The following is a 25255-nucleotide window of genomic DNA, read 5'->3' as shown; positions in this document are numbered from 1 at the left end:
TTTGTCTTTCCACTGTTCCAACAATCACCAACTCTGGTTAACTTGAAATATACCCGTAACTCACACAGGTAGATATGAAAATATGCTGGCTCTATACATACTTAAATTATTGTTTATTTAAATGGAGTCTGGCGGGTTTCCGATGGTGATTTTGAGGCTGTTTCTGGTTTTTAAAAAAAGGATCTAATGATTTATCCACACAGTGTTACATTGCTCAGCCACTGGTAAAAAAAAAAAGTTGAGTCTCCAAAGACCTGTAGTTCTTGAAGCTACAAATCCCTGCCTGATAACATTATAGCACGACGTTAAAACGTGGTGTTGAGTAACATTAATGCTGCTATACTGTGGAATTCACTAAAACCTGCTTTTACACCATGGTGTTAATGGCTGTAGGGATACTATGGTGAATTTATTTAATCATATCTACACTTAATATAATAATCTCTCTTATGTAAGGTTAAAAAATGTGCTCTCCCAGCATTTACAGGATTTAAAGGAGTGTTTTCCCCCTCGCCTACTATGACCTCACCATGCCCCCTAACACAGACTGTATCTATTAAAATGATAGATGATTGATATGTACACGTGTCAGCACTAAACTCTCATTTTGCTGCTGCTATTGATTCGATATGACCTATTTGTTTTCACTGTCGTTCTAGGTGTATCTATGTCGCTACAGCTTCTACTGCTTTCTCTTCCCAGTCTTTAAACTACATGTCCTGCTCTTGTTTTTTGCTTTGATGTATTTTAGGAAGCCTTTTAAAAGGTATGCCCTCTGTTTTTTCTTGTTTTTGCTTTGATGTATTTTAGAAAGCCTTCTGCAACACCTTGGCTGGGGAAAAATAGCCTCTTGGCTAATTCTGGCATTTTTATACTATGTGCATTTATTAATTTAAACTGTCCCTTCTCAGATGAGCAAAGCTGCAACTAAACTGAAGAAAGTAGCTGGTAGATTGATCGACAATGAAAAGAATCCTTAGTCGCAGCCCTGGCTGTAATCCATGTGTGCAAGGACAGAGTGGCCTCTATTAACCTCACATATTAACTTCGTATTCCCTTTTCGCATATAGCTGTGGAGGAATCGCAGCGATATTATAATAAACTCCAGGAGACGGGGTATTGGCAGTCGTCCAAACACTGGCAGAACACATTTGTGTTTTACCTGAAGATTTTACCATGAAAGGTCAGAGCTAATAATACTTTTGCTTCTGCTGACAGCTTCTCTCCGCCGATCTGACTTCATGTGACAACACAGCAAGCTGCTAACTCTGTGTGTGTGTGTGTGTGTGTGTGTGTGTGTGTGTGTGTATTTGGAGAGCTCACACTGAAGTACACAGCGGTAAACCAGGCGAAATGTGTCCACCTCTCCACCAAAGAATAGTTGAGCTGCATAAAGTATTTATGACTTTCGCTTCTGCATGCTCTTGATTTCATTGCTGATTGGAGAACTGCGCTGATTAGTAACCAAGTTGATGGATGAGAGAAAATGCCTCCATTTTCATCAGTATCGCCCCGACTCCCAAGACATACTTTTGCTGCTTTGCTCTTATTGATTCTCTCTCGGTGGCTCTTATCAAGATTGCAGTGTTATATTGTGATTCATTGGCTCGCAATGAAGTGGGCAGTGACATTAATCACTCTTCACATATCAATAGAGTGGATATGCACATTGCGTCGGCTTGATGTACAGTAACTTTATTACAGTTGAAAATGACTATGGATTTTATAGTTCGATATATCGTATAGTTGTGGTTTGTGCAATATTTGAGTCACTGTCAAACATTTAACGACTCAAGAATTTTTAATTAAAAACTAAATCATAGATATTTTTGTAGTTTAGGTCCCTTAAACTTTATATAACTACTAGAAATTGTAATTTTCCATATATTACTGTTCAACAGTCAGTGCACAGTGGAGACAAACGGATGGTATAACATGAAGGAGAAGCTTCGACTAAACATCATTTCATTTCCTAAACTCTACTGAGCCCCTAAATCAGTTTCATAATCATAGTTTTCAGCCCCCTCAGGCACACATCTTGCAAAATGAAAGCTGTCTTCAGTGATTCTTCAGCGAACCGAAAAAGGTTATTTTTACTTCCTGCTTTGTCAATATGTGTGGAGTGGAGTGTAGGTTGTAAGGATCTTTTAGAACATATTTTTGGCATTACAGTTTGTGTGTCATATACAACATGACAAAAGATAGCAGGCAGCTTTTAGTCGATAAAGGAAACAATGAATGTCTACATGAAAACAAAGGCATCTAAAAATGGGAAAAATACATACAAATACAAATCTTAAAGGATGTTCAGATGTTCACAGCTGTCAGTCACCACCTACAGCGTAATAGGGGGATCATTATATAAGACATTTATAAATTGTAGAATCTATTCAGAGCCATAGAAAGGATTTTAAAATACAGATTTCAAGAGGCCATCATGAAGGCCTACACAGGAGCCTTCATTCACAACATTAGACCTAAAATATACTGATATCCACGGCCGTATTATCAGACAATGGGCCCCTGTGCGCAGAGATGCAGAGGGCCCCATCACCTCCTCTCAATAGGAGCAAGACACACAAATGTTTTAGTTCTTTAACCTCTATTTGTTGTTGTTTTGCATCTTTTTGTAGTCGTAATGCCTCTCTTTGTAATCATTTTGAATCTCTTTATAGTTGCTTTGTGTCTCAAAGTGGGTTTACATCTCTTTTTTTGGAATTTTGTCTCTTTGTGGTCATTTTGTGTCTCTTTGTTGTTGTTTTCTGTCTCTTTGTAGTAATTTTGAATCTTTGTGGTTGCTTTGTGTCTCCTCGTAGTTGTTATCTGTATCTTTTTGGTCTTATTTTGTCTCTTTGTAGATGTGTATGTTTCTTTGTGATAATTTTGAGTCTCCTTCTGGTCGGTGTGTGTTAATTTGAGTGACATTATGCTGATAAAAGCCAAGGGGGCCCCTGGCGCTGTGCTTTGAAGGCCCATTCAGTGTTCTATATCAGCCTGTAAAAATATCAAAAAAAGATTTTTAATCATAGTGTTAATTCACCCCAGGTTGCTAAAACTCTCAATTTTCTTTTCTCTTTCAAATTAAGGAAGAAGAGGAAAATTAATACAGAGCATATTCAAATATTACAAGCAATTAAAGGGCTTCAGAAGAGCAGCTCTTCTCTCTTTGATTAGCGCATTTATGCTTTTGTTGTACACATCCACCTGTTTACAGAGAAAGAGAGACTAAAGCAGAATAGCAGCAGGTTACATAACACCTGTAATAATATGCAATAATTAAATGTAATGCTCAAGATTCTTTTCATACTTATCATACTATCTCTTTGAGGTTTTTCAGATACCTCTCTTGCAAGGTACACAACATATCAGCTGTCCTTGCAGTGCTGCGATAAGTGGGGTAATTAGCTAATTGAATGCAGTATATATAATGCAGCTAATGTAGTTCAGCGCAGTAAAGCTGACTCACACTTTAGCTTCTTCTGGAAGTTACATAACATTAAATTAAGGTGGTTTCCAAAATTAAATGGCTGCAAAATACAGCAGATGTGCACTTTTCAGTGGTGGGCAGCAGTGAATACACTGGTAATTGATTCATTAAAAAAAAACCTAAAAGCATTTTCATTCACAAAAAATAGACAACATTATGTTTGTCAGTGTAAGGAAGAGCTTAAAAATCAGTGTTGTGCTCGGAAGAGGCATGTCAACTGAAAAAGGAGGGTACATTTTACTCTCATAAAATAAATTGTGCATGTTATTAAAAAAGTATTGTGCATAAATCTGTTTGCTCAGGAAAGAGCTACCAACTAATTCTGCTGTTGGTTTTTAGCAAACATGGTATCTTTGAATCCTCTCGCCAGACAAAGCATATTTCAGTCATGCTGCAGATGACACCACCGGCCCACATCTGAGTAAACAGCAAACAAGAGCGCTGCCTGACAGCTGCACAAAATCTACCAGCAACAGGCCTCATCAAACACAGAACACCAGCACCGTGTACTGACTGTGGTCACAAAACTACAATTATACAAAGACAGATGCACAAACTATTATCTCCAACCAGACATGCTCACGTAGATTTGCTCTAAAGGCACATTCACTCACTCACTCACTCACTCACTCACACACACACAGCATCGTGTGAGTAAATACCACTCCGCTGGGTTAGTAAACAGCCAGGTGTATACTCTGCAGACAGAGCTTGACACACGGCAAACAGGGATGAAACAGGGAGCTCTGGCTCTGTATAACCAGTCTCCACACTGTTGTCATATTCAGGAGCTGTGGCACTGCTGATATACAGTATACAGGAGAACACTGTGTTCACAACCGGCTATAAGCCCCGTCTTGTAACAGTCATCCAGTATCACACCACCAACTCACTGACAGCAGCCGCACAGCTCAGCTGGTTCCTCATTATGCTCATTCAGTTACAGAGCAGAGAATAAGCCGTGAGCTTAATATAACATAAACGGTATGGACATGTGAAGCTCCATGTAGAGAAGATAAAAATTGGTCGGACACTTTGCATCGATGTGGTCTAAGGCGGTAAAATCAGTGCAGTCTGTTCTGTTGCACTGCAGGAATCATGGTGTTCACTTGCTGAAAAAAGTGGGAGTTATTTGTTCTGCTTGATTTTGATTACATTCATTTGATGACCTATAAATAAATGCCTTCATATTTACCATAACACTTTTAAAATGTTCCCTCTGAATGCTGTTTGTGATCAGACTAACTAAACAAGATCCAACAGAAATGGAAAGCAACCAAGTACATCAGAGACTTGACTTGAGTATCTCAATTTTATGCCACGTTACACATCTACTCATTTATTGGAGTAATGCACTTTTAACTCCACGGTAGCAGCTATATTTGTTATCTTTCAGATTTTATATACAAAACATATCATCAGTTATTAAATATGATGCATTGTTACAGATGAAACTACCAAACAGTACTACATATAAAGCACTTCAAATCCATCTCCATCTCAACCCTGTTCCCTAGAAAGTATGTTTGTCTGTTTCTAAACATTGTTTGGGCACTTTTTTGAATTGAATTGAATACCTGGGGGCCAGCTGCTTCACACATCATGTGGACTATTTAATTTAAAATAAATCACATACAAATGACACAGACGCCACTGTTTCATCTTTAAGTGAAAAAGTATTCTACTCACTCTCGACCATATTAGTTCCACCTGCATATTCCTACTTGGTGCATGTCCACAAATTATATCATTGTTCTGCCATCATGAGGTGAATGAAAAACAAATTAACATGATCTTGTTTGCTTAACCAATATTGTCTTAATCATAGTATACTTTGAAAGACAAGCCTAACGGCTGTTTGAAGCCTGCGGGCTACAGTTGGCCCCCAGGCTGGACTTTGGACATGAGTGATGAACAGCATAGGCTTAGAAAGGAGGTGGATGGGGAGGATGGTGAGTGTACAAAGTGCGGGACCTTGACACCAGAACCCTGAGCTCACATCCAGACTCCTGTCTTAGGTTTTGGCAACCAATTCACTTCCTTTAGGTTAGTGAAAAATTGTGATTTTGGTTAAATATTAATTAGAAAAAGGAAATTTTAAAAAATGCTGTAGTCACCACAAATGGATACCGTATTGCAAGACTGCCTGTTTCAGTAGAAAACAACTGAAATACAATTTCAGTGAACATTTTACTAAGTTTAGTATCAACATTTTTGGGATTTGCCAGATGCATTGATAAGCAACATTTCCTCATTATGCCTGACGAGTAAAGACGAGACAAAATAGTTGGCTCTGTTTGGGCGGACAACCTAAGATGGATCACAGTGCCCATGTCAAAGCATTGGTTCTTTTCTTTTGTAACCAATCCTGTTAGCAGTTGGCTTGCCTTGCCTCATTAACATATTGTTAAATTTAACGAAGCCAAGCTAGCTCATGGTAAACATCTACTTCTTTTTTTTTTTTTTTAAAGATTTTTTTTTTTTGGCCATTTTGCCTTTAATGGACAGGACAGGTAAGTGTGAACAGGAGAGAGAGAGAGGGAGATGACATGCAGCAAAGGGCCACAAGCTTGATTCGAACCCGGGCTGCTGTGGCAACAGCCTTGTACATGGGGCGCCTGCTCTACCACTAAGCCACCAACGCCCCAAACATCTACTTCTAAACATAATTATTTATTTTTTACCACTCAAAAACAAACACTAATACATTCAGCAAACATTTAATATAATTCAGTATTGATTTTAATTAGCAACATTTCCTCATTATGTTAATAGAAAACTTAATTCGATATGCATGATGTGTCTCTCAAAAGCCTATTTGCTGTTTCATATTTATTGTATATGTATGTAATTTCTAGTAGACGGGGCTGCTATTACTTTTGTACTTAACTTTTAGTTGACAGGAGTATATTACATTGAGGTATGACTAATTTTACTTAAATTAAATTTAATAGATTTTCAAGCATTTTGTTTTGATGGTGTACAGCATCACCTACCAGGAGGAATATTTTGGAACGTTCCTTTGGGTGAAATGTTAGCTCTGAAACAATGAATCAATTAACTGTTTACTTGAGCAACAGAAAAAGAATCCTGATTAATTTAGCTGAGTTTCTGGTTTTCTGTGTTCATTTTACATTGAATATCTTTGGGTTTTGTTCTGTTGGTCGGACACAATTTCACCTTTGGCTCTGAGAACTTTTGATGGGCATTTTCACTGTTCTTGACTCAATAATGAAAATGAGTGTTGGTTACAATTCTGCTACACAGCAGTAAAACATACATTCTGGTGTATTTCTCTCAAAATCAAAAGGAAATATTTTTGTCCTTTTTCACACAGTTGGGTGCAATAAAATGAGAACAGTGTGATGAGCAAGTCCGACCAATAATGGGGCGGCCTTGTACTGTATGAAGGTTAAGGCAGTGCTCTAACATTTAAAAAGTCCAAACAGCTAAAAAGGTCAGGTTTTAAAATAGCTCCATTATTATCTGACTCCTTTAAAACTGGAAAAAAAAAGGAAAATGTCTTTAATAAGATTTTTTAAATCATTTTTATGTATTTCTTTTGCATTTATCTATGAAGCAGGTGTGAAGGAGCTTGAACTGAGAACATATTGCCTATTTAAGAAAGATTACAACTGTGGGAAATATGTACAATATACCTAAAAGACAGAGATTATTCTGCAAACAGAAAGGATGTGGTATTTTACCACTACATACTGAAACTGGAGGTTACAGAGGTGGTGATGAGGAATTGTAACTGATGTGAGCTATGTATATAAGGTGGATTTCACTCTATACTGTCCTTTATATCATGATTTATGACAAACATTGTTTAAAAAAGTTCACGTTCCTGACTTTGATTGTATTGAGAATGGAGCTTTGTCTTGTACTTGCTGAAATTGTCACTATATTCTGAAAGAAGTACATGAGACAGATCCTCTTCCCACTGCCTCTTTTTCTTATTCTAGCTGTCAATCATGTCAATCACGGCTTGTGAACTGTGATCAAACTGTCAAACCAGGCAGCGCTGATCAAATATGAATCAAGATTCTGTTATTGCATTGCTTATTTCTTGTCTCAGATGTTTCCAACATGGCGGTCTGCTTTTATTTCACACATTTTCCATCTTATTAAGTGCTGTGCAAGCATAGTGAAAGTTATTTTACATAAAAGTTACCAGCTACGGCTTTAATTAAATCCCTTTTTCATAATGTCTGCATTTTCTGAATACCATCCCAAATCCTGGGATAGGAGAAGTATCAAACAGCATATGGATGGATCAAATACACAGTGTTTGGTAGTAATGGATGTAGATGTAGTTTTTTTTTTGGTTGGCTTTGTGTATTGTGTCCTGTGCTCAGGGGGCTGTGTTTGTACAGTATACTGTATTAGCTGTTTTTCCATTGTGGGATGTCTCCTGACCCGAAGCGGTATATGTGGGTCTGTGTTTATGTTTTTGTCTGGATAATGTTTATGTATTGTGTGGTTAGACGACGGTAGGTTAACATGCCTGAATGCTTGGTTTGCTTTAATGTGCCTGAATGATCCCATGAGGAATGGGTCGTGTAAATGACCAGACGCTAATATAGTAATATTCATTCATTTCTACGTCCTTGCGTGGTAGTGTTTCTCAGTCTGGCTTCAAAGTAAGAAGTGCCTACTGCAGTGCAGCAACACTGTGTTATATTGTCGAGCGCACAAAGCAGAATGTGTGTTGGTATCTCCGTCTGATGCTGGTGCATTACTCTCATCAGGGCTCTAAGACATAAATCCTTTCCTTCCACTCTCCCATCACAAATCACTTACTGTCTTTTTCCCTCTTTTCTCTGTCTAGTAAATCTCTCTCACTCACTCCGCTTTTAAAGGTGATCATCTCAGATATCTTTTTCTCTGAGACAATCTGTTGCTCTTGTTTAATGCTCAGTGAAGTCTGTGCAGTGTGTGTTCTTCAATAGCAGGTGGTTCAAAATGTCGTGAAAACAGAGCATACAGATTACATTAATCAGACTTTTCAAACATGGTCATGGTCAGGGAAGATGAGCAGCAGGCTACAGGGATCTGGTAAAACTGCTTTTTTTTTTACCTTAAAATTTCTTTTGTTTTGAAACCTGGTTTCAGTCTCAACTGACACTTACTCGAGTGACATCACTTGAGGCAATTTATCAGATTTTGCGCAGTTCCCTCCAGAGCCAAAAAGGGCTTTATGCAACTTTTTTACACATGCAATAGTAGGCTGACTCCCAAGACCTGTAATCAGACTTGAGGACAACGTAAATGAAAGAAATATTGACAACAAAAATGACAGTGAATCTCTTTTAATTGTGCCTGATGAGTAAAGACAAGACAAAATGGTTGGCTCTGTTCAGGCCAACCTAAATTAACCTTGTCTCAGTCCGATGTCGTCGAAATCTGGCACTTGGGCAATGACTTGCAGCGTCAGACACCAACGAAGAAGGCCGTCCTTTAACGTTGGCATGATACGCGGCCAGTCATCATTATAGTTGAACGGCGCCCTGGCGAAGTCAGAGCAAAAAAGCGGCGAGTTGTGGTGTAGGCAGACGGGAGGGGTGGTTGATGGGTCCAACAAACACTGACTTTCACCAGGGAGAACGGTGTCCCGTAACATTATAAAGCCAAACCATGTTCTTTTTTCTAAACCCGGTTGTACCGACAAAGTGCATTTATTTTGAAAGAGACTGTATGTAAATGTTACATTTCCTGTGAAAAAGGAAGTGTATTTTGAAAGAAGACAATGCATTTAGCAGGCAGAACTTGACACAGTGTCCCAGAACGTCAAAAACCAACGCAGCTAGGGTACCTTGCATATCATATCTGGACGTGGAAAGTCCATGACCAAATGTTGAGATGAAAACAGACACTAACACATTCTGCAAATATTTCAGTCTTCATTCTAACCCATGTAAAGTGAATTAATGTGATGTTTGCCAGATAAGGCATGGCTGCCTTAACGTTGCATTTTTCACATTTTTGTAACTGCTGATTTAATGAATCAGAGTTCTACTGAGGGAAACATGACGCCAAATTTAGCAGAAGACATCAGTAATGTCAGTTCAGTCCGGAACACACTCATCATAGTTTTAACCATTTATTGCAACAAATGGAAATACAGTTATGTTTAGCGGTGAGGGCTCCGCTCCTGAGGTGCTCCCTGGATTAGACAAGCAGCATGCTTATCCAAAACAGGGAGTGGGCCCAAAGCAAGACATTAAATACCATTTTGACCTTAGAGCCATGTTAGGACTCTGAACTAGACAGGTGGAGGCTGGGGTGATGGAGGTAAAGCTTTGGCTGCAGCAGTGGCAGTGGTGTGTGGCAGGGATCAGTGAGTAGGAAGCCATATTTAAATTAATGTGTGGGAATGGGCTGTGATTGGCGTGTGGGGCTGATGATGATGAAACAATGATCCAATCAGCTGATTACAGCTGGGGCATCTGACTTCCGTGTCTTGCATGAACTAATACGAAGCTTCATTAATACAAAGTAAAGTAATATAAACACCTTCAGGCATTGTGAAAAAGTGCAGTGTAACAGATTCTCAGCCTCGATGACTAAACACAAGGTATGCTTACTTCTCATTGGAATTTTTAAAGCCAAATATATGATGTTTGATATCATTATTAGGTGTTAAATATTTGAAATATCCTTCAGCAAAATTCATTTCAGTATCATGAAACTGTCTTAGAAAATTATGACTAAAACATTGATTAGATTTAAAAAATGAAAGCTAATATCCACTTACTAAACCTTGACTAAAAAATACATTAAAAATGGGACTTTACACCAATTACAATTTCCAGCAAGCGAGAAAAGCTAAACTAAATGTAATAATCTTGTCAAAACACTGATCAGACTTTGATGTCTGATGAGTTCAAATCATTTTGTCTGAATTATTTATGGCCTACTCATTTGATGGGAAGGCTTAACAGTAAAAAGTATAAAGAAAAGTTAATTTACCTGTTGCTTGAGCTTTATTTTTGCAGTCTTTTATTGTCCATATTGATCTATAATGATTATTATGTTGTCGTTCTACATTGCTGTACGAATGATAAAGTCTCTTCTGTCAATGGCAGTGATCAAAGCCATGCTTTTAAGAAAAAGAAATAAAGGGGTCTGTGAAACAGTGGTGCACTGATGTGAGACCCATAATAACACAGGAAGCAAACACAGAGTGAGTATCTACCTGACGTACGGCATCATGGCTGCTCCAGGCTGCTGTTTGTGATCTTTACGAGAGTCATCAGACAAAGAGGGAAAGAGAGGTTCAACAGAGGGCCGCAGTAATGATCCTGCCAGCTCTTACCTCTGTCTTCTGTCTTTAATGTGGAAAACCTCCGCTGCCAATCACTCTCGCCGTCTCTATCCTCTTTGTCTTACTCTAGCCCTACCCTATTTATTTTCCCTTTGAAGCAATGCGTCATGTGGTTCGACATAACCGCACACATTTGCACAAACACATTCGACCACCAACAGCTGTCTGCCTTCATTTCACTTCCAAGACTCAACAAAAAAAAAAATCTAAAAGTGTGATGATGTACAGCCACACATTGTCTTCATCAAGGAACATTCACAGAAGTTTTCATGTGCAGTGATTATAACTTCCATAACTCATAATTACGACTCAGAATCTAATTACAAGAAAAGTATCTCATAATTATGAGGGGAAAAAAATATCACAATTACAGTGTAACAAAAAAGTGTGTGATTATAACAGTTTGAGAAAACAGGAACATGATCACACTCGCTGATTTAATTTTAATTCGCTTTGGTTTAACTGCTTGGTTTGACGCATGTAGAGGTATTGATATGAATGATTAACGTAAATGGCATTATGATTGACATGTGACGGAATTGTTCAGGGACAAACACACAAAGCACACACTGATCTGTATGAGGTTGTTCCAGCAGCCCAACAATTTCAGCATCTACTAACTTTTTTAAATTTTAATATTCTAATTGTTGCGGCGGGAATGTCAGCATCCCCCAGAAAGTGAACTTGGAGCTGTTTTATTTCAACACAGCTCTGATGAGATGGTCTGTAATGACCAGCAGCATTTTGATGAAGCTGAAACTTAGTTGACTGATCAATTAATTGATCGACAGTAAATTGACTGCAGCTATTTTGACAAATGAATGCTCATTAAAGTTATTTTTTCAAGGGTCTGCTTGCTAAAATGTGAACGGTTTTCTCGGTTTTATATGATGGTTAACTGAATATTTTGGGATTTGGACAGTAGATCTGACAAAACATGCAATTTTAAGACATCACATCGGACAGTTTGGTTCAGATCTTATAGACCAGAAAATATTCAGCAGATGAATTGCAAGCTAGGTTAGTCACAGTCATATATATTATAATAATGGCTGTCAAAACAATGCCTTAATTTAGATGAATTAATCAATGAAAAATAACCTGTTGAAAAAAATGTACGCTGATTAATAGCGTTCCATGGTGCCCCTTAACCCGGTGCATCAATGAAGACCACAGCTGCTTTGTCACATGATGGAGGCAGATGAGACGACGCCTCTTGGAACATTTACATTTAAAAAACGCCCAGATGGAACGGTTGATACAGTTATACCATTGGAATTCTTCCAAGCCTGAAATATTACCTCAACGCAAAGCATTTAGCAGCACACCTGGAGGTCCGAGCTAGCCCAGCCTCTGATGCTCGCACTAGCAGCCAGTCTCGTCAAGCCACACTCGACCAGGCGTTCAGACGCGAACTAAGTAAGTCTACCGGTGACCGACTAACTCCCTTGCAAAATAGATTGCAGTGGACTGCAGACAAGTTTCAGTGGTAGAGGACAGGGGGATTATTGTGTCCAAAATCCAGCAGCTTTACTAGGACAAATTCATTTTTAAATACTTTCACAGCAAAAATGTATGTATGTGATTAATTTAGATACATTAATCACAGACCATGTAACTAATTTGATTTTTTTTCAATTGCTTGACAGCCCTAATAATAATCATATTAAAGGCAATAATAAACGTAATGTAAGTCCATGTTGCTATAAGAATGGGTCACACATTTTGTTTGTTAAAGATAAAAACAGAGTGTAGACTTAAAGAATCACAGGATGTGGAGAAGAAATGGGGGGTGTGAGGGTCCTCCTCCAGAAAACAATCATGATTTGAGTCCCATTTTCTCCATTTCTACATACATTTAGGGACTAAGGTTACCAAAACAAAATCCAGGGAATATTGAAGTTGGCCGTCAAGCTAAATTCTGCCAGTATTGTGCTAAATATGCTAACAAAATGAAAAAAGAAATGCTACTCCACTGTGGCAAAAGCATCTTTTTCTACCATTTTACAATCTGGAAAAAACTGACTCACAATAGTAGATGAGTTAAGTTTGATTTTTAATTGTTTAATGTACTGTTTTTGATAATTAAATAATAGAAAATTGTTAAAATGTAAATGATGCCTTTGAGCAACACCATACGTTAAAGTAATTCCACCATATGTACAACAGTCAGTTTCTTTTTATCTTGACAAATTACCCTAGATAATTTTAACAATGTTAGTTTCAATAGAGTTCAGACTGTGATGCTCATATTTTACGTTCACCACCTCAGGTGGTAGTAATTTATTCTGCAGAGACTCTGCCCTCTGCCTGTATTTTCTTATTTTCTTCTTAGTTTCTGTGCTCAGGACGTTTATGGGCGTGTACCACCACAGCACTCAGGTGAGGTCAGGACTTGATAAAAAGGTGGCGACCAGATGGCAACACTGGAAAAACGCAAATATAGTGAGATGAAACAACAAATGAGAGTTAATCTGGGGTAGGCTTTTGTGTTCACACAAGGGAACTGACAATCTTACATAGTTACCTTTAAAGAAATGTCATTACGTAATCTGTTTTTCCTCCAGTTGTATCGCCAGCCAGGGCTGCTGATGTCTGACGTCCATTTTCAACTAACCAGCTTTTGCTTTCCACTAAAGTGCAGTATTGGGAGCAGGGATTATATCTTATACAGCGATGATGAAAAGAGATTGACAGGTGCCCTGCAGAGAATCTGTGTCAACCCATGCATACAGCATGAGGACATATAAACAGCACTTAACCCTACAATCATGTCCTGTATTCATGCGTCCTTTGGAAAACATGGGTCTTTCTGTGTTGTGCCACAAGGATTAAGGTTGAGCAAATACCAACTGTAGATGGTTAATGTTTGTCTACCCAAATTAAAACGTACATACTGTATTCTGAGAGAGAGCAGGAGGAGCAGAGGAACATAGAAGCCAAAACACACACACACACACACACACAAACATCTTTGCTTCTTATAAGGATCAGTCCCTCACATGACGCCACCTTGAAGCACTGAATATTGTATATTCAGGTGTAGGGTAACATTTGTGTTTCTGCAGCTATTTTTTGTCAGTACATGATTGCCCTGTGTACAAATATCAAGTCCCCCGCCTGGATCCTTCAAATGCACAAAGCAAATAAAAGTCAGTTTGATTCCCGCTGCGACTGCTGCCTTCAAAGTAGTCAAACCTTTCAGAAAAGACATTGTTAGTATTCTAACAGATAAGATCTTAGCCTCCCCTCCTGGTTATATGCAGACAGAAGTGATGTTTAATTTGTGAAGCTGTGATTTGTTACACGCGGCTGCACACAGTCTAGGTGAGGGGGGGGTGGTATTTTGCCTGCTGCTTTTCAGCTGTCACCCCTTTAGAATCCACTTTCATATCCCTACCATTGATAAACACCTTTATTCTTCAATAGTGTTGCTAACACACGCTAAAACAGCAGCTCCCTAACTGGGAGAGACTAACATTCTTCGGCAGCAGCTTTCAAATGCTGATTGACATGTTTTATTGTCAGCTCAAAGATTGACTCTGACACTGACTGCCGAGCGTCTTTTATTGTGAAAGGATGCCTTTTTTTTCAGGCAGAACACCATTTAAAGAACTTACATAATAATGCAAATGATTCAATGTCATACTTGAACTCCCCATTTGCTGCCGCTCTCTTTTGTCCACGCGACTGTGTGTGTTTCATGAACATAATGAGCTCGGGAGGTTTCACCTCAGTTCTCTGTATGTCGACATGTTCGTTCGTGTAAAATCTTGCAAAATGTCTTCTGATTTTGTTCAAGGGAGACAGGAGGAATACGGGGCAATTACATAATAGGAAAAGTCTTCACACATCACAGTTTAAAACCACACAGTGGTCAGAAATGTTAACCTTTAATGAAAATCCTTACTGCACACACACCAGTTAGAGCGTTTTCTTATAAATGTTTTAATGTTACTAATTTTACTCATGTCTCTTCCAATGATGTCACTTTAATCAGCCTCTCTCCCTCAGATACGGCCTCTACTCTCCATCCTTGTATCTTCATGTCATATATTATATCACCATGTTCATCCACTGATGAATGTATAGAGGTCAGGAAAGATTAAATAACCATGTTCTTGTATGATTATCTTTGCAAACAGCTTTTTTTTTTAGCGATCATCTCTCTTCCTGGTGTCTAAATTGATGCTCAGTAAGCCTCCGCAGCTGCGTGATAACTGCACCATTCACTTTTATTCATATTTAAATTTTACATTCTTATATGCTTCTCTTACCACTGTTTGTCCTAGCAAGACACTGATACTCGTCCTTGTCAAGTCACGTCTTATTGGGTCTGTTCCAAATACAGTGAGACGTCATTAGGCGCATCAGTTTTTGCATTCACAAGCCGGCGGTTTCAAAATGTAAGAACATGATCTCCCAGTCCATGTAAAACCAATCCACAACGGGACACCCAGAATCCTTTGCCAGGCTCAGCACTAAACACCAAAGTAGCAAACTTCATCCAAGTATCACTGATTTGCATTTCAGTCTACTTCACATTCAGATCACAGAGCCTGCTGCACAATTCACAGCTCCTCTCCCTCGGAGTATCAGCGGGCATACTGTATAGTATTAAAATGCAGAGCCAAGAGGCACTCCATTAAGGACGAGATGAGTTGATTGGGTCAGATTATCTTCTGTGCATCACATTTTCAAATTGAAAAAAAAAATAAAACGCTAAACCCTGGCGATTATTTGATTCTGAAATATACATTTATTGTGATCTAAAAGCATATGGGTTTGGTTTATCTGATTTTGTTCTTAGCAGTTTGACTGCAAATATTTTTTTTGTTTGACTGCGTGAGAGCTTCCATATATGATAAAAATGCAAGGGCTTCATTGTAATATCGGGGGGACACGTAATTTGATGCTTTATGGTGGATTTTTCTGCATCAATTTGTGCTTTTTTTGCATCAATTTATGGTGTAAATCTCTTTAATTATGTCAAAATAAAAGCCCTCTGCTATGAAATAATGTTATTGTAGCATGCTAACTTGCTTTGATTGACAATGCTAACATGCTTTTATTTAACAGGTGTAATGTTCACAATCTTCATCATCTTAGTTTAATGTGTTCCCATGCTAACATTTGCTAATTAGCGCAAAACAAAAAGTAGACCTGTGGCAAATGAGCAGGTATTTGATCTTAAAGCAAGCTGCTGGACAAACTAAACTTTTGACCTGATGCTGATCTTAGATGAAAAGTAAGAGATCACAAAAGTGAATACAGTTCATCCTGAGGGGAACATGAATATGTGAACCAAATTTCATGGCTACCCCTGCAACAGCTGCTGAGACATTTCACTCAAAACCACATATGCCAACCTCATGGTGGCAACAAAGAAGAAGTCGGAGGATCACCAAAATCATCAGGGTTCATCATCTGGTGACAATGAATGCAGAATTGTGTGCTAATTCACCAACCCTGTCTCGTTGAAATTACGTTTGTATGTTACAAAACTGCTTTCCCAATTATGTTGTTGTGGCAACGTAATCACTGCCTGGGTTATCTTCTGAGACGTTTCTTTCAGGTAACAAAACGTTACATTCATGCACTGCACAGGCATCGCAAGGACCTTGACACCAGTACTTTTGGTTCATGTTCAGACTTCTGTCTGAGGTTTAGGCAACAAATGCACTTTGGTTAGTTGGAATCACCAGAGGCTCCACGATACGATATTATAATAGTACAGCACGATACAATATTATTGCTATTTAAAATATGTTACAATATGTTTAGTATTGCAAGAAAATATATTGCAATTTATTACCTTTTTTTACTGTAAATTATGTTATATTATGAAAACGTTGTCAATATCTGTGTTATCGAATAAGATAAAGTTTTCAGTCTGTTCATCTCACTTAAGCCATTTTATTGCAGTAAAATGTATCTCGTGGACTGAAAAAGCAACTGACGATGAGGCTACCAAAAGTTTAACTTGTATTTGTAATATTAATAATTTATATAATTTTAAAAAATGATACTTGAAAGTGTGTGACGATACAATATTGCCACACAAAAGTATCGCAATATTTTGCTGTATTGATTTTTCCCCCAACCATAGTTAAGATTATGGAAAGATCATGATTACGATTAAATGTTCTTTAAAAAGTTACTTACAAATGATATTGTAGTCACATTGAGTGGGCACTGTATTGCAAGATTGTCTATTTTGGCGGAAAGCAAATGAAATACATTGTCAGTGAACATTTGCCGATGCATTCAGCACTTGCCAGACATATTAAAAACCAACATGTCCTTATTATGTTAATAGATGGTGTAATTCACTTGGCATTATGTTTCCCTTGTTTAAAATTAGTTGTCTATAAACTCAATTTCAAGGAGACAGGGCTGATCCATCTACTAGATGTTGAGATATTCCACTGGATAAGTGAAAACTTTGAATGAAGTCAATAGGTTTCATCTTCTGGGGACCATGAATGAGAAATTAACCAACCGACAAACAAACCAAACAACCAACAGGCCAACACTGCCATCATAATTAGAAAAATATCGTAAAAATCCTTATTACCGGACACATAAATCACTCATAACAAGCCTGATTTGTCATGTTAGCTTAGTGCCATAATGTCCTTGCCATCTCAATTATCCTTTATGTTCAGCTCCTCTGTGCACACAGTTTAGGCAGCTTATTGCTCTTAAATAAAGGAGGAATTTGCCCTCCAGGTAAATGAAGCCACAGTTCCATGAATTACACCAGTACAATAAATATCTGTCAGTGACCTCAATAATTTACCCACAGCATGTTGAGGAAGGCAAGCATTAGTGTAAGTGTGTCCCAAGACAGTTAGCCTTGCACGCAAACACACGTGTCACAAACCAAATGTGCACACACACTCGACCAACACTTGGACAGCAGCAGTAGCAGCCTCCACGCTGCTGCCTGTGAAGACATCTCTCAGAGTGAAAAAAATCTCTCCCTCGCCCCTCAGAGGAAGGAAGCCTGCTCCTGCCCTATTGTGTTACCCCCTTCACAAGGTTACAGCAATGCATTTCAAGGAGCAGCAGTGGAACTTGCACACTCTGCAGCCCGGCCTGTTTCTCTGTGATAGCCCATCGCTGCTGTTTGTGTGCCAGAGCTTCTAATAACGGATTATCATGGAGCTGCTCCACATGTTTCGCTGAGGCCTTTAAGTCTTTTCATTACAGAAATTGCTTCATCATATTTCTGTGACTAATCTGTTATAGCCAAAAATTGTAATGGGGGCACATATTTGATTGTGTGACCGACGCTGTGAGGAATTTCCTTAATGAATTATTGTTGACGGGCGTCTGAGGAGCTCACGTTCAAGGCAGGTTCATAGCAGAGGGGAGTCTACATGAAAAAATATTAGACCAGTGTTAAATTAAGTGTATTTTGCGACTAGTATTTTATTTATAACACAACAGAAATATAATTAAACAACACATATCTGCCAGAAAGTGCTCTGTGTTGTTAAATGTTTCTCTATAATTAATTATCTTCTTCCAGTGTCTTTCAAATCAAACTAATTGAATGTGTTAAAAAAAGACGTTTAATTCTGCACATGGTGTTTAATGTTTGTGAAGGGATTATTTTTAAGCCAGAGGATGCAAATTTGGAGCAAATCAAAGTCTCAAGGCAGACTGTAGGCAGACAGACACACTTTGATTTGCTGCTCTGACAGCAGGCATCGGATTGTTTGTCCGGATATCCACTCACCCACAGCAAAAGGATTGCGGACGCCTGAGCTACCAGATATGAAAGTGCATTACTAAGCATGCATTAGACTATCAGTAACCTACGCTGAACGGGACTACAAACAAACAAATAGATGGAAACACTGTGGTTTATGCCTCCCACATGCACTTGTGCATGAGTCAGCAGAAAAAAATAATTCAGACCATATGGCTTAAACTGTGTCCAGAAGAAGAGGAATTTTCTGCAGGTTAAACAAAAACAAGAGTCACACGCACAATTTCCATAATACTGTTTACAGTGTTCCCTCCCTGTGAGTGATACGTGATCGGCTGTAGATGAGCTGAGCTGAATGAATCCTCAGCAGCTCCACGCTGAATGCAACTTCAGCCTGGTGAGGAGAGCTGCAAGATACTACTACAGTCTCGCCGAGCCATGTGATGATTAATGCTTCCACAGTATTAAGGCAGCGCCGCACACATGCATCCACACTATAATTGCATTTGTACCTTAATTAATTAAAATTGACATTACAGCCTTGGAGTACAAACAGCAGATGGTCTATTTCTGGTGTGAGAGACAAACACACAAATCAGGGGCAATAAACTGGGGCCATTGTCCTGACTGACAATCAATGCAACCTTCCTTTTAGTACAGTAGGGCCTGGTGACTTTGACAGTAAGGACATCATGACCCAAAACTGGCTCCAACATCAATGAAGCCTCACAGCAGCAGCATGAACCAGGATGTGGGCCTTGTCCCTTACTGTACTAATACATATATACATCTAACAAGCTGGACCTCCTGTAGAAATAGTATACAAAATGAAATATATGGACATGGGGAAAAAATCCAATGCAATTAATTTACTGTAACCCGTCGAGAGGAGCCAGGCTCATCTGCAGAGGAGAAAGGCTATTAAGCAACCCTCCTCCTCAAGAGGTCTGTGCCTAAAAGTCACCTTGGGAGGCCAAATTGACGGGATAACTGATGGCGCAAACGGGTTGGAATTGGGTATCCGCCAGTGAGGCAGGACTCAGAGCCTCATGCATCTGCATATCTACAGAGAGAAGCAGAGGTGAGATGTAGGCCAACAAGGACAATGACGTTTTTAAACGCCATCCACCATCTCCTGAACGCCCTTTCAATTAATGGGCTCTGGGATTGATCCCACTTACGAGCTTGTGTATGAAGCAACATGGACTGCACTCAGGCTGCAGCTCTGCAGCACCATGTGTCCTTCTCACTACCCGGAGAAGCTGGGAGCGCGTCTTTATGTGCTCCTGCCATGCTCCGAGGATTTCAATATTTTGCGTCAAAAAACAAACAGTGGTTTCACTGGGACTGTGCTGGATCCGCGCGCTATCGGATAGGCCTAGTGGCCAAGCACCCCCCACCCCTCTCTGTGCTCTCTACCTTATGTAGGTCATCAATGACAACATCTGCGATATGAAAGCAGGCATTTCGTCAGCATGTGGTTATTAATTATGCCTTTGCACCGAGGGGCCCTTACCTTCTGCTGTCGCCGTGCCATATCTGTGGGCTGTTTTGCATTGAATGGGTAAGCGACGCATCGCATCACAAAAACATACAGCTGCAGCTTCTTTTTACGGTCTTCTTCCTCTCTCTGCAGCTTCTCCAGGTCCTCCTTCTCCTCGCTGGCGGCGGACGGGCTCGGGCTGGTCGGACGGGCGCTGCTGCGGCTGCTGCTGGGTGCCAGTCCACCCGAGCTCTCGCTGGTCCTACTTGGAGAGATGCGGGATCCGGCCTGAGGTGCCATCGCCTCTTTGCTTTCCTCCTCCACTATCCCATCAGATTCCTCCTCGCTGGACGACGGATCTAACATCTTGCTCTAGAGGTGACGCGTCCCTACAGATATCCTAACCTACTGGATGAGGTTTGTTTTTTTCAGTATCCCCCCCTGATGATGCTGTTGTCTTATCCGTGCCTAGATTTCATGAAGAATATGCCCGGAGTCAAGACAGGGATAGGCCCTGATTGTACTCGCTGAGAGATGTCAGCAGTACGAGTGGTGCTGGAGGAGGTTGAGTCTGCTTCACACTGAGCTTTCTCCGCCTGCGCCGAGCACTCGTCGGTGCTTACGTATTTTCTGTGTTTTATTGGCCAGTCACTGCTGCGGATGTGAGAGGGGGAGGTGAGAAGGCAGCGGAGGGGAGGGGCAGGAGGAGTGTAGTGTACAGCTGAGGGGTTTTTTTGTGGTGAAAGCGGGCGATGGCCTCTCCCTGCCTGCCAGGCGGGTACGGAGCCGAGGCGCGGGGAGCTGGCCGTGGTCCTGAACACAGAAGAAGAGGAGCAGAGGAGTGAAGGATGCGCGACTCGCTCTTAAATCTCATTCCAACGCTCTGCAGTGGTACACCTAAGATGGCTGCCACAGGATTTCTCTGACATTGTCACTGAAATGGGGAACATTATTCAGTTTATGGGCAGCGCACGGGATGCAGATGAGTTGGTGTGAAGTGTGGCTCCTGAGCCGCCCCGTGCCGCGTGCTGTGGAAGGGTGGGGTAGCCATGAAAGACTGAGCAGCCCCGCTCACAGTCTGTGGGCTTCTGGTCGAGAAATTGATTGTTGCAGCATGTGCTGGTGTCTCTTGCATTACACTGCAGTCACACAAGCTTTTCATCTACTATATACAGATTTGTCATTCATGATGAACAGAAATCTGAAGGTGTTCAGTGTGTTGATCTCAGTGACATCCTAAACCAAGCATGTGACTTGGATAAATTATGATATCTTGAATTTAAATACGACAGTGTAGTAAACAGGGGCAGAGCCAAGTGGTGGCTTTTGGGGCTCCAGCCCTGAACGTTTTCTCAATGGCCCCAAATCCATGCAATTCCCTAAAGAAATCTAATGCAATTTAAGAAATGTTCCTCTGTTGGCCTAATATTCAGAACACCGACAACCACATTTACATTAGCCCAGGTTATTATGGCATGGATTTGACCTCCTGAGACCTGAACTTTTGTTTGGTATGCATTTCTAATTCCTCCTAGCCATATGGGATCAGTAGGGCCCGATAAGTGTAAAAAAATTAATGTTGTTAAAGATAATTGAGTCCCAATTGCTAGGTTTTGGTTTTTGTCTGGACCCCAAAGCAGAGACAGACGCAGGTGTATGAAAACAAAAGAGTTTATTGCCGAAGGAAAAAACAAAAATGCAGGCAGTGAAGGCAGGGTGCTGGCTGGCTAGGAGGTTGTCCTCCAGTGTAGAGAGCCAGATCTCTGAAGATGACACGAGGGCTGAGCACGTGGAAAACAGGGCAAAAATACAAGTAAGCGCAAAAATGCACAAGGCACAAAAAAAAAAAAAACACAAGGAAGAAATCACTACAGATGCAACACTGGAAAAGAGTACGGTTGGCATTACCAACACAGACGGAATTATCTCGGAAAGTAGTGGAGTGAAAGCTAGGTATATGTAGGCAGGTTGATGAGCTGAGTGGAAACGGGTGTGCCTCGTCATGATAAACAAGTTTCAACCATAACATGTGATCAGGTTTTGGACTTTGACCATTTTTGTGTCTGGATCGGCTGCAGACTGACTTGGCAGAGATGGCTGCCATCTTGTTTTACATAGATTAGTGTACTGTGCTCTTTCTACCACTAGATGGCACAAAAAGTGCCCATGCACAAGAACAACAGGTCTAAGTTAAGTAGAATGAAATATAAGGTCAAGTAAACCCAAAATGTGACGTCCACATATGAGGACACAGGGTCTCAGGAGGTTAAAGGTAGCAGATGTGTCAGCTAAACATTCATTCTTTAAAATTTACTCAAGCATAGCGTACCAAAAATCAACACGCCATCTGACCTTGTCACATATTGATGTTTGGTCATGGACTTTCCACGTCCGGATTCGACATGCAGGGTACCCTGGTTGCATTAGTTGTTAATGTTCTGGGACGCCTGTTACATGCATTGTCTTCTTTCAAAATACACTTCCGATTTTACAGGAAACTTAACCGTTTACATACAGTCTCTTTCAAAATAAACACACTACATTGGTACAATACAGTGAATTCAATTTTCTTTCCTTCAACAACAAAAACACATAGTTAAGTTCAGGAAAAAGGAACTAGGGTTGGCTTTAGAATCTTACTGGACGCGAACACCGCTTTCCCAAGTTAAAAACAATGTTTGTTGGACCAGTTCACCACCCCTTCCGCCCGCCCTACTCAGACTTTTGCTGCCTTAACTTTCGTTCTTGTCCTGCCGTGTTTCCCCCCTGATGCCACCAGCCACCATTACACTATAATGGTGACCAGCCGCATGTCCAGCCGACGTCACAGGAGGGCTTTTTGCATCAGCGTCTGACACCGCAAGTCACTGCCTGAGCACTGGATTTTGACGACTGGGTGAGACTGGGTTGCAAAAATAGGCCTCATAATTTGTAATGCTGTTTACTAGAGATGTTCTTTCTGCCTATAAAAAAAAAACAAAAAAAAATGCCTCTGGTTTTTATTGTTGGCAACCACGCCAACACCTCCATACCCTAACCTTCCCATATATTCAAATCTACCATTTATTTATTTACTTTATATATTTCACATTTATTAGTAGCTAGTTCCTAAAATGTTTAGGCAGAGGGTACTTGCTGTAGCTCTGGTTGAGGGTGAGAGGCTGTCAGGAAATAGTTTGTTAGACACAGGGAAACGGAGATCTGTGTGGGTACATGAGACTCTAAAAAAGAGGGTGGATCACAGGGAGTACCACCAGTTGGTCCAGGAGCTTCGCATCCATGATGGCCGTTTTTTTGACAATCTGCTGTCTATCGTTGGGCTGTATAGCTCTGGGTATCCAGCAACCACTACCACCAGTTTCTCCTCCATCATTTGCCAACTGTAAACTTGTTGTCGTGACCACCACAGAAAGCCTGCCTCTCAAATCATCTGATTGGACTATAGGAAAAAAGGAGATGATGTGGCGCAATGTTCAACTCCAAGTTGAGGGGTTTTTTTTTAACTCAAGGAGTTCAGAGCTCTCTGGCAAAAACGCTGGGCGTATAGAGCACAGAAATGTGAGGCACATAGCAACACCAAAACCATGAGCAAACAGCTCCACTCTCAATAAAAACAACTACAAAAAGCTGTCTCCAGCTGCTAAATACGCTTTCTTTGTGATCGGGGTCTTATGAAACTAAAATAGTCACATCAGACAATGTTTGCCTTTTTTAGGTGGCAAGAATAAAAATGAGTCATTCTCAACATTTGCTGTGTTGTGGTTTATGAATGATGAAAACAGCTGGAGAACAATTAGATAGAAAATAGGATTTAGGCTCCGAAGGATTCTACTGATTTAGATGGCTTGAAAAATAGTTCACGTAGCTGCCGTAAATGGAAGAAAGAAAGTCTCCCCAGGGGAGCATGTCCCCAGACCCCCCTAGGTTTTGGCTGAGCCCTGAATGATTATATCTTCTGGGTCCACCCCTGGTGATAACACTTTGTGACAGCAAGTGGAGTTTGCTATCGTTTTTGTAATAATGTGCTCACATGACCTTTTAAGTCCTGTCAACACAATACTACAAGTGCAATACGCATCTTGTGTATCTGTTTGTGAGGACAATAATTTCCAGTCTAATCTTTATTTCATTCTACATCTTGAAACCGTGAAGACATAAAAATAAAAATTAAATATTCTGGATTAGACCAGATTTCGCTTTGACTGTAACAAGACCTAAAATGAGCCGATGGTCACGATGGTGTCGTCATATGTAATTATATCATTTCAACTTTCACGTGCTGACATCACGTTGCTATTCTTAAACACGGAGGTGGCAGATTAAAATGGTATTATCCAGCATGACAGAGAAAGGGCAGTGAAAATGAAAGTTGGATTTTGATTTGCTGATTCAAAGACATAGAAGGACAGCAGTGACTGTGGGTCACACAACTACTTTCTGACCCCTAACCAGGGGCCCGTTGTTGACCTAATTAAACTCACTCACTCAAATGTCTGTTGGCCTAGATTAAGAGAGACACTGACACTGATTTTCACTGATGTGGGACACATGATTGAGAAACTAATATTATTATTATTATTATTATTAGAGGATAATATAGAGGATTTCAGAAAGCCTTCAGAGAATTACAGTCTGCTAGCAGCATGTCCTGTCTTGATTGTGTGTTTGACAAGAGGAAAACATTTATTAAATGAAGAATATTTGTGCAAATAATTTGTATGCCGTTTCACCTTGAAAACCCAAAGCCCATAATAATGACACATTGTAAACAGAATCCAGACTAAAGCACATACTGGAGGTGATCTGTTTCTGATTATATCTCCCCCTGGTGATGGGATTTTTTTTAGGAGTGTGAGCTTGTAGAGCTGGTCTGACCACCTGGCCCTGCTGCTGACTGGATTTATCTGTGTCTCCTTCTATTTTCTGTTTTTTGGTTTATGGCTTGTTGAAATCATCCAATGTCTGCGTGTGACTCTTTGTCACAGGTTGCACGTGTCTGTCAATTGGGAGTAGGTCAACCAAAAAGCAATGTTCCCTCCTCATATTTGATTATGTTTTAGAGGTTAAACCACCCAGTAATTCAGAAATAATAAACATAATTTGTGAAACAAAATCTGATCTTTAAATTCTTTCTTGGTAAACATTTCGTGAGTTCTTGTGTCCCCAGAAGTTAATAATAATAATAATAATAACTTTATTTATATAGCACCATTCAAAACAGTGTTACAAAGTGCT

At 40.0% G+C, this 25255-nt stretch overlaps 1 protein-coding gene across 9 annotated transcripts in view; it reads right to left on the bottom strand.

Annotated features, from left to right (window-relative positions):
* Positions 1 to 20610, bottom strand: part of cadpsb (Ca2+-dependent activator protein for secretion b) — a 95588-nt gene extending 74978 nt beyond the window's left edge. For all 9 annotated transcript variants that reach the window (XM_050038045.1, XM_050038051.1, XM_050038046.1 and 6 more), the window contains exon 1: positions 20054 to 20610. In XM_050038045.1, coding sequence (XP_049894002.1) covers positions 20054 to 20386 — 333 coding nt within the window. In that variant the 5' untranslated portion in view covers positions 20387 to 20610. The remainder of the gene's footprint in view (positions 1 to 20053) is intronic.
* Between the last annotated feature and the right edge of the window lie 4645 nt (positions 20611 to 25255).

This window comes from Epinephelus moara, chromosome 24, assembly GCF_006386435.1.
Source record: "Epinephelus moara isolate mb chromosome 24, YSFRI_EMoa_1.0, whole genome shotgun sequence".
Taxonomy (NCBI): Eukaryota; Metazoa; Chordata; class Actinopteri; order Perciformes; family Serranidae; genus Epinephelus; species Epinephelus moara.
The sequence above is the reverse complement of the archived record's forward strand: the minus strand, read 5'-3'. Positions and strand labels throughout refer to the sequence as shown.